Here is a 13,441-nt window from a genome sequence, read left to right on the forward strand (position 1 = left end):
CTCCCTCTCTCGCAAGCAGAGATGAAACAGCATGTCTCAGGTGTTTGAGAAGCGCTGACTAGCAGTGAAGGGAACCCAGTGACCCCCTCTACCAGGGGCAGGATGGAGGATTGTTCTTCTCTGTAGTTAGGTGTGGCTGCCCCAACCCCCCCCCCCACCCCTCATGTCCTGACCGCTTGGTGCCCGGAACATAATTTCCAGCCCCACCTCCCTCAACCACCCCCCTTGTGCCCAATTCTGCTGAATCATCAGGAAAAATAATGCAAAGCGATGCAGCTTTTTTTTTTTTCAACAATCCAATTCTTACTCTTGTCATTTCTTCATTGGAATACAATCAGTAATATACTGAGTCACGACATGCCCCAGTCTTCTGTAGCTGTGACTGATTCCAGCCTGCGTGGGTGGTAATCGAAACAAGACCTTTCTGGGTGTGGCATGTGGGAGACTGGATTGATGTTCGGCGTGTGTTGGACCTCTTGCAGGGTCAGGGAGAGGAGACCTTGTTATCTCATACAGCCACTGCAGAGGGTAGACGTGAGAGGGAACCTGCAGTACATGACACAAAACACACACACACACACACACACACGGAGTTGGGCATGCTACACTCTTCTGTCCCATACCAGTTACTGAAACCTGCAGTACCCCAGATTCTCACAGTAATAACTATATAACAGCTGTAGCAACATTCATCGGTTACTGCTCAGTGCTTCTCATGCTTTTTCTAAGAATATTAGACAGCTGGATTGTATATTACTTTAAAGATATAGGGGACGAATTAGTGGAGTTATGTACTTAAGAGTTTTGACCTGCAAAAAGACCGCATTAGATATTCTGCATTTTGACTCTTTCTGTCTGTTCTGGCTTCCAATCCTCGCACGAGCGGTCGGTAAGCGCGAACGTGCGCTCCCGTGGGAGCCGGCGGGGTTTTTGCACAGTGCGGCAGGACCTCTTCTCCCGCCTGCCGCGTCTGCGTCAAATGATGCTCACCCTCCTCGCGTATATATGAGTGTGCAGAGACCGGAGCATTCCCACCTCAACTGTTTCTCTCTTTCTCTCTCTCTCTCTCCCCGTCTCTCTCTCTCTCTGTCTCTCTCTCTCTCTCTCTGTTCCACACCACTCAGCTGCGAGACCCACCTCCGTTGGGAACCATGAGTTATTCCGCCGAATTGTTCTCGAGCAGCTCGTACAGGAGGATATTCGGAGATGCCCCTCGTCTCGTCGCACGCACCGCCACGAGCAGCAGTCCGTCTCGGATGACGGCGGCGTACCGGGGCACCCCGCGCAGCTACGGAGCCCCGTCGCCCGTGATGACCTCCGCCGGCTACCGCGGCAAGCTTAGCGCCGGTCGCAGCGGCTGCGCCCCTGTGCCGGACGCGCTCGACCTGTCGCAGAGCACGGCCATCACCAACGAAATGAAGATCATTCGCACCAACGAGAAGGAGCAACTGCAGGGCCTCAACGACCGCTTCGTCACCTTCATCGAGAAGGTGCACCACCTCGAGCAGCACAACCGGGTTCTCGAGGCCGAGGTGGCCTCGCTGCGTCAGCGCCACAACGAGCCCTCGCGCCTGCACGACCTCTACGAGCAGGAGATCCGCGAGCTGCGCTCCCGGGTGGAAGAGCTGACTCACGAGAAGAGCCAGACGCAGCTGGACTGCGTGCACGTAACCGAAACGCTCGAGCGCCTGAAGGAGAAGCTGGACGAGGAGATCCGTCTGCGCGAGGAGGCTGAAAACAGCCTGAGGGGCTACCGTAAGGATGTGGACGACGCCACCCTGGCACGACTGGAGCTCGAGAAGAAAGTTGAGTCTCTGCTGGATGAAATCGGTTTCCTCAGGAAAGTGCATGAGGAAGAACTTCAGGAGCTGCAGGCATCCCTGCAGGCCACGCAGGTAACGAGCTCGCGAGAGCGTGCACACGAAGCGTCACTATTTATACTTAAATGTAAACTTAAATTATATATATATATATATATATATATATATATATATATATATATATATATTTTTAATCAATTCAACATAACTGTGGTTTCTCTTTCTTTTTACAAAACTACTTCGAGTGTAGTAAATGCTATAACTAAGACCGTTATTAACTAATAACAAAATGTAGTGTGGGGACCATAAATACTTATCAGTTTTAAGGATACTCGTCTTTCATTAATTATGATAATGAAATGAAATGACATTATCCTCGTTACGCGTGAGGCGTGATGTTCTACATGAGGCGGTTTGGAGAATTTGCGGTATTCGCAACGGAGAACCGCGCGCATTAGCCTGCACTGCGCCAGTTTCAGTTGCTCAGCGTGTCGACGTGCAGTCACAGATCCGCTGTTAAAATAACTCACATAACTCACTTTACCTTTGAATAACTGCAGTTAATTTGATCTAATGAACAATGTTGAAAAAAAGAAAGGGTGACATATCGCAGGTTTGTGTGTGAAAGAGGGAAATAGAGAGAGACAGAAAGAGAGAGAGAGAGAGAGAGAGAGAGAGAGAGAGAGAGAGAGAGAGAGAGAGAGAGAGAGAGAGAGAGAGAGAGAGTTGTCAAAAGAATAAAGGAATAAAGTTCGGGTCGTATGTCCTATAGCGCAGAATTTAGGTGTGGCATCCACAGTCGCAGAGTTGGGGACCCGGTTGCGCAGCGTCCTTGGCGGCACTGCGTCACGGTCCTCTCTGGGCCATCGGCGGCACAAAAAAGTTCAAACAGACATCTTAGGCGCACTGCATACTTTAGTGTGCTTATATCCTAGTGCAGATGCTAGAATATAATAATGCTAAGATTTTTTAAACCGCATTGCAGTAGAACAGAAGAGCAATAATGTGATGTCTCTCCCACGGGCGACGGGCCATGGGTGGAATGCGTGGGGTGAACATTTCTAAAAACGTCGCAATTAGCAGGTTCAGTGTCCTCCCGTATCGTCACTCAAAACGCCGTCTTATATAATCGTATAACTCTCTTTTATTGCCATATACAATCATCTAGAAAGTGTCTGTGTAGGTGCAGATGTGAAATAATTGCTCCTCGTCTTGGATAAGTGACTTGCTGTTGCGTGCTCGCGTGAGCGACCGCATACGTGCGCGCTGGCAGCGTCATCTCTTCTTGCGCGCGGACTCCCGAGTCAGCGAGCGACAGATGACACGTCAGCATCCTGACCGCCACCAGAGAAACGCAGCAGCTTCTGACAGCTAAACACACTAATGAGGCTTGCAGCCTATAAACCTGCTGTCGTATTTCCAGTATTTACACTACTCAGCTCCTTCCATGCTATATGATTAGTGGATATTATATTGCTCGTCTTAAGTCTTGAGATCTTCAGTGGACATTTCACATCTATTTAATATTACATTTTATTCTAAATGTCACATTTTATTTAATATGTTATTGTTATTTAAGATAATGGGTTTACTGGAGGACAGATGAATGAGACTTTGTTAGATGCGGTTTTTGGTCCACCATGTTATCTGAACTCTTTAGAATTGTTTCTAATCTTTTTAGATGTATTACTTTGATGTCCTAATCAACAATACTAAATCAGTTTGTTGCGCAGACTTTAAACAGCACTCCCTCTAAACCTACAAATATTTAACAACGTATTTAACAATGTGTTTGTGTCTGCCATGAAGCAGGAGCGTCTTTAACTCTCTGAACGTCAAACAGGTGTCTGTCGAGATGGACGTGAGTAAACCGGATCTTGCCGTGGCCCTAAAGGACATCCGCGCTCAGTACGAGGTCCTTTCGTCCCGGAACCAGCAACAGGCGGAGGAGTGGTACCGCTCCAAGTTCGCCAGTGTCACCGAGGTGGCAGCGCGCAATAACGACGCAATAAAGCAAGCCAGGGATGAGCTGAGCGAGTACCGCCGACAAGTGCAGGCACGCACCCTGGAGATAGAGGCCCTCCGAGGTCACAACGAGGCTCTCGAGCGACAACTGGCTGAGATGGAAGATCGCCATAGCAACGAGATTGGCGAGCTGCAGGTGAACGCAGAGTAGGAAAGCTCATGTTGAACTGAGAACGTGTTAGATGGTCACAAACCCCCAAATCCAGTTTACATTTCCTAAAGACCCAGAATGGTCAGCACACTTGTTCTACTGTATGCAGGTATATTTATATTTATGGTATTTAACAGATGCTAATATCCAGAGTGACTTACAAAAGTGCTTAGTTGCCTACTGACTGTACTGACTGAATTGCTTGTACTGCCTGTACTGAAGGTACTGACTGTACTGAATGTCCTGCAGGAGACCATCCAGCAGCTGGAGAATGCCCTGCGCTCCACCAAAGGAGAGATGTCCCGCCACCTGCGCGAGTACCAGGAGCTGCTCAACGTGAAGATGGCCCTGGACATCGAGATCGCAGCCTACCGGTCAGTTGCCTTTCCACCCTGGAGGCTCACATGTTGATCAGGGTTGACACTTGGGGAAATATCGTTACTGCACTAGGTGATGATGATGATGGTATTACTTTCTAGTACAAAGACTGACTGTCTCTCTTCATCTGTCTGCCATTACAGGAAGCTGCTGGAGGGTGAGGAGTGTCGTCTGAGTAGCGTGGGCGGAGCCATGCTCCAGTCCAGCTACTCCGGTGTTTCCTATATGACCGGGCGCACTTTCGCTCTGGGCACCTACAGGAGGGGCGTGGCCAAGCCAGAGCCTGAGGAGGAAGAGGAGGAAGAGGAAGAGGGAGGCGAGCAGGAGGAAGCAGGAGAGGAGGGAGAGGAAGATGCAGAGGGCGAGGGACAAGCTGGAGAGGAGCAGGAAGAGGGTGAGGAAGGGAAAGAAAATGGAGAGGAAGAGGAAGAGAAAGAGGAGAAGAACGACAAGAAGGACAAAGAGCTTGAGAAGCAGAAAGGGAAGACAGAGACGGAGAAGAAGAAGAATGAGAGCAAAATGGAAGAGAGCAAGAGTGAGAAAGCTGACACCAACAAAGGAGACAACAAGCCCCCTGCTGGCCAGAGCAAGTAAAGACGCCCGCGTGCTTCCAGTATCTGACCTCCCCCAACGCGGCCCTCTGTTTCAGCCACCCAGATTCTGATCTCCGCCACCTCTGTTCATTAAACACTCTTTCTCTCTCTCTCTCTCTCTCACACACACACACACACACTTATTTTAGGGACCACAATTGATGTTTGAATTTTTGAATGTCTATTGTGAACGAGGGAGAGCCTGCCCTAACTTGATGGTGATGCCAACATGAACATGATGTCAACGACGTGATCCGGACGGGCGTGCCCAGCGTCACAGGGCATCGGTGTGCCAGTGGTGGTGAGGAAGAGGAGGATGAAGAGGAGTGACTGAAGGAGTCTGGATGATGAGGTTGAGTCGCTGCATGCACTCACTTTCATTGCAAATGAAAACTCCACTTCTTCCAACTTCACGGTGCTATTACATATAATAAACAGCAAGTTGGAAGTTTGCTAAATTTCAAGAATAACACACACACACACACACACACACACACACACACACGGTATGTTTGCTGAGGTCTTCAGTGAATGTTACCAGCCAAGATAATCAGATGAGTCCCACCAGTGCTCACCCCATGGACGTCAGTATTCCACCACAGTACCAGTGATCAGATCACTGGCTCGTTCACCGAGGGAAGACGCAGGATGTGGTCATCACTCTCTCACCATCGACGGTCTTCATAATCAACATTGAGTCACCCACCCTCCTTCTGCGTCCACCCGCCTTCTGTTTCATAGCAATGGTCATGGCGTAGCAGATGTAGCTATGTGGAGTTTTAGTGCAGCGAAATTAGTTTTAAATATTTCCTATTTACAGGTGAGCCGTGTAGTGTGGAAGCTGTTGGGAGTGTGTGTGTGTGTGTGTGCGCGAGAGACAGGCAGGCATGCTTTCTGCATTCAGCGCAAATCCCTCCAGGAATGAAATATTTCGATTAAAGACCTTCTGATGCTGTTTATTATCTTATTCCTTCGACCTTTACGTTTGGAGAAAAGGAGACAGAGTTTTCCTCTTGACTGGTTCACGGCTGGTAGATCTTCTACCTATTTTGTGCTCGCCCTCTGTAATGCAAGCGTCGCCCTCTACAGTGCTGGAAAGCAGATAGATAGCTGCACATCTGAGAGCGTCCCTGCTCCACCACATCTGAAAGGACTCTGCAGTTAATAACACCGCCCTTCATGACCGGATCAGGAGGGTCGTAGTGCAGTGACCCCCCATGACTGAAGATGGAGAAACTTAAAGCAACCTGAATATGTTTGAGATCAGTCAGCATGGTGTCTGCCACTCTACTGCACTTCAATCATCAGGAGAGACATTCTTAATGCGAATGTGTGTGTGTGCGTGTCTGGAGCATATTTGGATTTGTGACTGTATTTGTATTAAGTGTGCCTCTGCAAACGTTGATCATATGTTTATCATGGTGAACGAATGTGTGTGTATGTGAGTGTTCGATGTGTTTCTAAGGCAATATAAATGTACTGTAATGGGGCTCGAAACCAAGTCAGACAGGTGACGCCACCGACACTCCACTGGTAGCGGGTCCGTGTGCAAAACCGTTAGATCTTAGAACAGGTAAAACGAGAGAAGTAAAAAACCAAAGGTGGGGAGTCGAACGAGCTCCTGGTAGACTGTGACGACCTGCATGTATGTCACACTTCAAAGGAATGGAGGACGAACAATGGGTGGGAAAAAAAATAAACACCACGCCGAGCGTGGAAAAAAAGGGAAAACAAAGAACGCCACGGGAAGAAATGCAGCCCCGATGCACAGGGGAAAACCAAACTCTAAAACTTCCCAAACAAGGGGAGCCGAGAGAGACTTAAGAGGGAAAACTGGAGAAGAGAGGAGGAGTGGAAAACACAGAGCAGAAGAGAGGTGTAGCACAAGGGCTCACAGACCTCCATACCCAGAGTTACCGGCTAAGAGCTTGGCTCAGCACTTCAGCAAAGACCCAACATGGAGTGACTGGGTCACTGGGCTTATATAGACCGAGCGCAGCTGTTGGGCTTCAAGCCTGACTGGTAGTGTGCCTGACTCGAGACCTCCCCCTGGTGGCCAGAGGGGGCCTCGAAATGGCGCCAACCCTTACATGTACTGTGTCCTCTACAGTTGGCAGGGCATTTGGTTCTGACAGAGCCAGCGCTCTGATCACTCTAGAGATGACAGGTCACCACACAGGCAGACAGAAGGGCAGACAGACAGGCAGAAGGACAGACAACCTGAATGGCAGACAGATAGAAGGGTAGACAGACATGCAGAAGAAGAGCAGTAAAGTCCCATAGATAATGGCTTTTACTACCACCTGTGTGTGATACACACACACACACTTTTTTGCATGACTAACCCAGACCACACAACATGTGCTGGCATGGGACACGCTACCACCCACACCCTGCGTGCTCTACATTTACCACATAATGGAATTTAAAATTTTCACTTTTTTGGCAAAAGTATTTAGATCAATAATTCAGATATCATTCGATGTTCGATGTTGTCTATAGTGCCACGGACATTCAGAACATGCATGAAGGTCCTAGTCATGGGAAACCAGAAGAGTCATTTTACTGTAGAGCTTGGTAAAATGGCTTACTCACTGGAACCAGTCATGTGTTCTGGGCGACAGCAAGAGAGAGAGAGAGAGCGAGAGAGAGAGCGAGAGAGAGAGAGAGAGAGCAACTACGGTCTTAGTGCCCGTGAGATGACCGAAGTTCACTGGCAGTGGCTTGGTGATTAACTCCAGCAGGTGAACCAGTCGACGGGAAGTTGATGTGCTTTCATTTTTTCTTTTTTGCATGGCCTGATTCTTGGAGCTTGACAAAATAAAGACAGGATGGGATAGATTTGCTTGTTGTTTGTATAAAAACATATAACATATGTACTGTGATTGCCTTAATCACAATCAAAATGCGTTAAAAAGAGTTTCAGTTTTCTGCATTTTCACACTATTTCAGAGAGTTCTGGAGAGCTGAAATCACACAGAGGAATGTGCTATTCTGCTGTGACTGTAAACGCTGGTAGTTCCATAAAGTGGCATCCCCAAGCCAAATAAACCCATTTATCAACCAAAAACACGTCTTATGGTATTTGTTTGTTTGTTCCTCCTCGCCTAAGATTAGATACTTAGAGATATAATCATAGAACTGCACACTCAGAAGGACTAAAAATACATATCAAATAAGTCTAACAAATGAAAATGTGAATAAAATATAACCAATGACTACACATTCAAAACCATATGGATGTGGTATGGCTTCACAAATAGACCAATCTGAATGAATTAATGAAATAATTAACACATATAGCACGTTAATCTGAAGCCAAGGACACTTTACAATCAGCACACCGATACAAAACTTAACGAGTGATGAACAAATGAATAGCCTTACTATTCTCTCTCTCTCACACACACACACACACACACACACACACACACACACACACACACACACACACACACACACACAACAGGTAGAGGCAGAGGGAGAAAAGCCTGGTTTCAAGCAGCCGATTTTAAGAGAATCTGGTTTTAAGACCCAATATGTTTGTGTGGTCGTCCACAGATTTGGTCTAAAACAAGATACAGTCTTCACCTGCCTGTCCAAATTATTGTCATTACCATTTAAGTGGAACCCTGACAACAGCAAGATGGGCAGTAAGCACACCAGACAGTGGTGCTGCCTGACGAATGGTCTCATTAGAGACCAGCGCGCGCAGAGAGCTACGCAGCTTATCAATTATTCACACGTCTCCCGGAATAGGAGTGCTGACGTCATCTCTCCCCACCCAGAACAGGCGAATCAAGTTCGTCTGTGCGACACAGTCACCATGGAATTCTGCTTGGATGGATCAGTTTAGTTGCTGTTCAATCTGTCACGGAGGGGCCGGCGCGCAGAACGGTAGGGGAGTGCCTGTCCTGCTGCTGTACGTGACAGACAGACTTATCACAGGGTAATGTGACTGAGGAGATCTCTCTCTGTCTGTCTCTCAAAGCTGGGCTTTGCACTGAATGTGCTGCATGAAACAGTAAATGCAAACTTACTGAAAACAGTAGTTACACCCATGAGCACGTGCATTAACGACAACAGTCACAGAACAGACAATAAGGACAGAGATTCACATGCTTTTAGTGTGCACTGTGCACTTTGCGGGCTGCCCATGCCCCCTACAGGGTCAGTCACGAGCACAATGACTCGGCAAGTCCTCTAGCAGAAATGACAAGGGAATGACCTTCCTTTAACCTTCAGAGACACATGATGAAAAACAAAACAGCCTAACATACCCAGCCATGGAAAAAGGCAAAGAGTCTGTCATAGGACACGAGCTTGTTTGATTTCCACAAGTGTTTGGAGGTGTGTTGTCAGAAGTCCGCTACATTGAAGGTGTGGCAGAGGATTACAGGTAACACGCTACATAGCTTGTGTGTTTAAAGCAGTTAAAGAGTTGTTGTTATGTTGCTGTACTGATCTCTCTCGAGGTGACCCGTGTGGCGTGTATTCTGAATAACATGGCTGTGTGGTTCATCATGTCAGCGGCCTGAACATTTGCCTACTCGTTCATCAAGGCTATTTTTAGTTGGGCTATAATTTCCTGTCTTATTACTTTTTTTTTTTTTCTGTGCCACTAAGATGGTGAGAACTGCAAAATCTAATAAACTTCAATTAAAATATCAGCCAGACAGAAAACAAGGGACAACTGAGTCAGGGGTTGTCACCAATAAGAATCAATTGATTTTGGCTTTGCATAAAAATCCAATTTTTGGCCACTGCTTTCAGATGGAATGAGTTGGTCTAAAACACAACAACAGAGCACTAAATATTTGCTGCTTTGTGACTGAAGGATACTGTGATATTGTGATACTGCAATACTGTGACACTGTTATACTGTAATACTGTTATACTGTGATCCTGTACTTCTGTAATACTGTGATACTGTAATATTGTGATACTGTAATACTATGATATTGTGATACCGTGATACCATAATACTGTGATACTGTAATACTGTGATACTGTAATACTTTGGCAACAGAATCCTGAAACAAAACCACTTTCGATAAACAACAACCAATTTTGGTGTTTCTCACTCACTCACTCACTAACTCACACACCTCTAGCACTACTGTATATAAAGACTTCTGCATTGCAGATGTCCCACAAATCAAAGCTCTGCAGGCATTGGGGGAGATTCTTCCAATCCCAGACAAAATTGCATAGAAACAATCACACACACACACACACACACACACACACACACACAAACAATCTCTCTGTCTTTCTCTGTCTCTCTCTCTTGCATACACACACACACAAACAATCTCTGTCTTTCTCTCTCTCTCTCTTGCACACACACAAACACACACACACACACACACACACACACACACACACACGCACACTGCACTATTTATTTAACCTAGCTTATCTTTGGCTGAACATTTTGTAGGTCTTGTTAGTGACCTCTCCCTCTATGAGATGTTATCTACTACCACACTGGCTGCTACTGTACAAAATACATACAATTCAACCGAGTAAGAGGAGTTCATGATGAAGATAAAGCACTCTGCCTTGGGATGAGGAAGAGAACCTGGACTAATCCTCCAACCGAACAACCCCCCACGTGGGCAGTGGTAGCTCAGTGGTTAAGGTACTTGACTTGTAATCAGAAGGATGCTGCTTCAAGGCCCACCACTACCAGGCTGCCACTGTTGGGCCCCTGAGCAAGACCCTTAACCCTCAAGCTGTGTCATAACTTGCTTTGGATAAAAGTATCAGCAAAATGTAAATTAGAAATTTACCTAGCAGAGGGACTGACAAAGAAAAATGACATTGTATATAGAAGATTTATATGACAATACAAGCTATTTCTCAGAATTAGACAGAGAGAGGAAAAAGTTGTTATACTGATTATGCAACCTCACAGCATTGCAGTCTCCAAAGTATATTGCAGCGTGCTATAGTAGAGTAACGTACAGTATAGAGTGTAATATAGTCAGATACACTCAGCACCACTGCATACTGGACGGGTAATGGTCTGAATACTCTAGACTGGTGTGTGTGGGAAATAAAGGGACATACTGTAGGATCAGAGATTACACATTACAAAAAGATAATTATAATAGCTAATGGGAAAGAAGATAATAATCCGATTACAGATGAGGAGGAGAGTGAGACATTGTGTAGGCTGTGTGTGTGTGTGTGTGTGTGTGTGTGTGTGCAGAGCTATTCCATGTAATGGCCCTGCATGTGTTGGATGTGCTTCAGATGTGGAGGGGTCCATCAGTGTGATTTATTCTCCTGGTGATTTGAGTGGGGCTGTTAAAGTGACCCGTCACTAATGGAACAACCTAGCGCCATCACATCTCACCATCAGTACTGCCAGCAGGTTTATCTTCACCACACAGGACACACGGAACAACCTTTATCCAATAAAATCATCACCTTGACTAAGTGACACACTTTTAGTCAAAATCATTATAATTATTACAATAATGTGAACAGTAAAATAATTATTGATACTCAGCACTATTCAGATTAGTGTATCTGGTGCTTGATACTATAATGCTATAGTTAAAACCTTAATCATTATAACTATAACATCTATAGCATCCTAGAGTGTAATGACTTCTTCATGCCTGTGCCTTATTCAAAGAAACAGCCTGTATTGTTATATAAATCTACAGTATAAGATATACGATTGCCTTCTGTACATACAGAAAGCAAATGTAAAAGTACTCAATAAATACACACTATGGTCCTCTTAATAATGCAGCTGTTGGCTATGCAGTTTAGTATACAGGAGATACTTGAAAAGAACACATTTAGTGCTCCTGCTTTTGAGTGTTTGTATTTCCTAGGAGAATATGGTAAGATCAGTAATGTACACAGGGGTTGAGCGGATGAGGAATTACCAGGAGCTGATGTCCTGTCAGGTCGGTGTTTCCAGTGTAACACGTGCACGTGTTTAAACTTCAAAATCATGGAATGTGCTTTTCCTATAAAACACCAACATACCACTGAAAACTACTATCAGTGGTTCCATTGTGTCATGTGACCTCTTTCTAAATGGTCTAAATGACCTTTTTTACAGCTAACACCTGCTGTTTGGTCAAATCAGTGTCACTGATCAAAGATGCCAGTGTCCAGGACTCCAGTACTGACTACAGACCAGAACATAACATACAGGGTCCTGAACTCCAGTACTGACTTCTGAGTATAACATAATATACACAGGGTCCTGTACTCAGTACTGTCTACACACCAGAACACAACATACAGGGTCCTGGACTCCATTACTGACAACAAAGTAGCATACAACATACACAAGATCCAGTGTTCCAGTGCTGACTACTGAGTAGAACACAACCTACACAGGGTCCAGGACTCCAGTGCTGACTGAGTAGAATGGCGTTGCCAGCAGTGCTGGTTTTACAACTGACAGTAAAATATATGGGAGTCTATTAGTGTACAGCAATATTTATTGTTTATTAAAGGTAGCTAATAAAGTGACCACTTAGTTTAAATAACTTCCATGTTTACAGTGAAAAATAAAAAGGTTTATTATAATAAAGTGAACAATAAAATGTTTATTGGTGTGATACACTATTTTGTCTCTCAGCCGTCCAGTTGTAGTGTGTTCAAGCTCCGTACTGAGGGCACCAGGCCAGAGGTCAGAGGGGGCGGAGCTAAACATCAGTGCACCAGCCCCACCATACCTCACCCTCTGTCTGCACCTGCAAGGACGTGTGAGACTGCTGCTGCTTCACCCGTCATGTCAGGCTTAGCATTAGGTACATAAATATATTCCTTATGAGTCAGTAACTGCTGTAAAGGACCTGCATTATGAATGACATGTGGTCATAAGAGTGAAGAATGAAAGTATAATATGTGCAGAAGTGCTGGGGTTAGAGCTCCTGTTTATATCGGCAGGCCAACGTCTCAGGTAAAGTCCCTGCATTTTGCACTAGTGTTGGTGAAGGTGTGTGTGTGTTGTTAGTTTGAAGGTTCACACCTGTACAGAGGGCTCTTAGAGGTGTTCATTTAAGGTACAAATGGCTGAAGCTTGTGCTCCAGATTTAAACAAAGAAAACATTTACAGTACAGCAGGGTGGGGTGGGTCATTTAAATAAGATGGACTCTTAGGGTCCAGGATTCCAGTACTGACTACTGAGTAGAACACAACATACACAGGGTCCAGGACTCCAGTACTGACTACTGAGTAGAACACAACATACACAGGGTCCAGGACTCAGTACTGACTACTGAGTAGAAAACAACATACACAGGGTCCAGGATTCCAGTACTGACTACTGAGTAGAACACAACATACACAGGGTCCAGGACTCAGTACTGACTACTGAGTAGAACACAGCATACACAGGGTCCAGGACTCCAGTACTGATTACTGAGTAGAACACAGCATACACAGGGTCCAGGACTCCAGTACTGACTACTGAGTAGAACACAACATACACAGG

At 45.8% G+C, this 13,441-nt stretch overlaps 1 protein-coding gene across 1 annotated transcript; it reads left to right on the plus strand.

The window, feature by feature from the left end:
- Positions 1 to 1,054: 1,054 nt before the first annotated feature.
- zgc:65851 (uncharacterized protein LOC321113 homolog) lies at positions 1,055 to 6,652 on the plus strand. Its single transcript, XM_026996154.2, has 4 exons — positions 1,055 to 1,895; positions 3,664 to 3,981; positions 4,246 to 4,370; positions 4,518 to 6,652. Exons 1-4 carry the CDS (start codon positions 1,152 to 1,154, stop codon positions 4,966 to 4,968), a joined length of 1,638 nt encoding a protein of 545 aa, XP_026851955.2. The 5' UTR covers positions 1,055 to 1,151; the 3' UTR covers positions 4,969 to 6,652.
- The last annotated feature ends 6,789 nt before the right edge of the window (positions 6,653 to 13,441 follow it).

This window comes from Electrophorus electricus, chromosome 9 (assembly GCF_013358815.1).
Source record: "Electrophorus electricus isolate fEleEle1 chromosome 9, fEleEle1.pri, whole genome shotgun sequence".
NCBI lineage: Eukaryota > Metazoa > Chordata > Actinopteri > Gymnotiformes > Gymnotidae > Electrophorus > Electrophorus electricus.

Coding starts and splice junctions, on each gene's coding strand:
- zgc:65851 (XM_026996154.2), top strand. CDS start 1,152: ATGAGTTATTCCGCCGAATTGTTCTCGAGCAGCTCGTACAGGAGGATA. Junction 1,896..3,663: donor CATCCCTGCAGGCCACGCAG/GTAACGAGCTCG, acceptor AACGTCAAACAG/GTGTCTGTCGAGATGGACGT. Junction 4,371..4,517: donor ATCGAGATCGCAGCCTACCG/GTCAGTTGCCTT, acceptor CTGCCATTACAG/GAAGCTGCTGGAGGGTGAGG.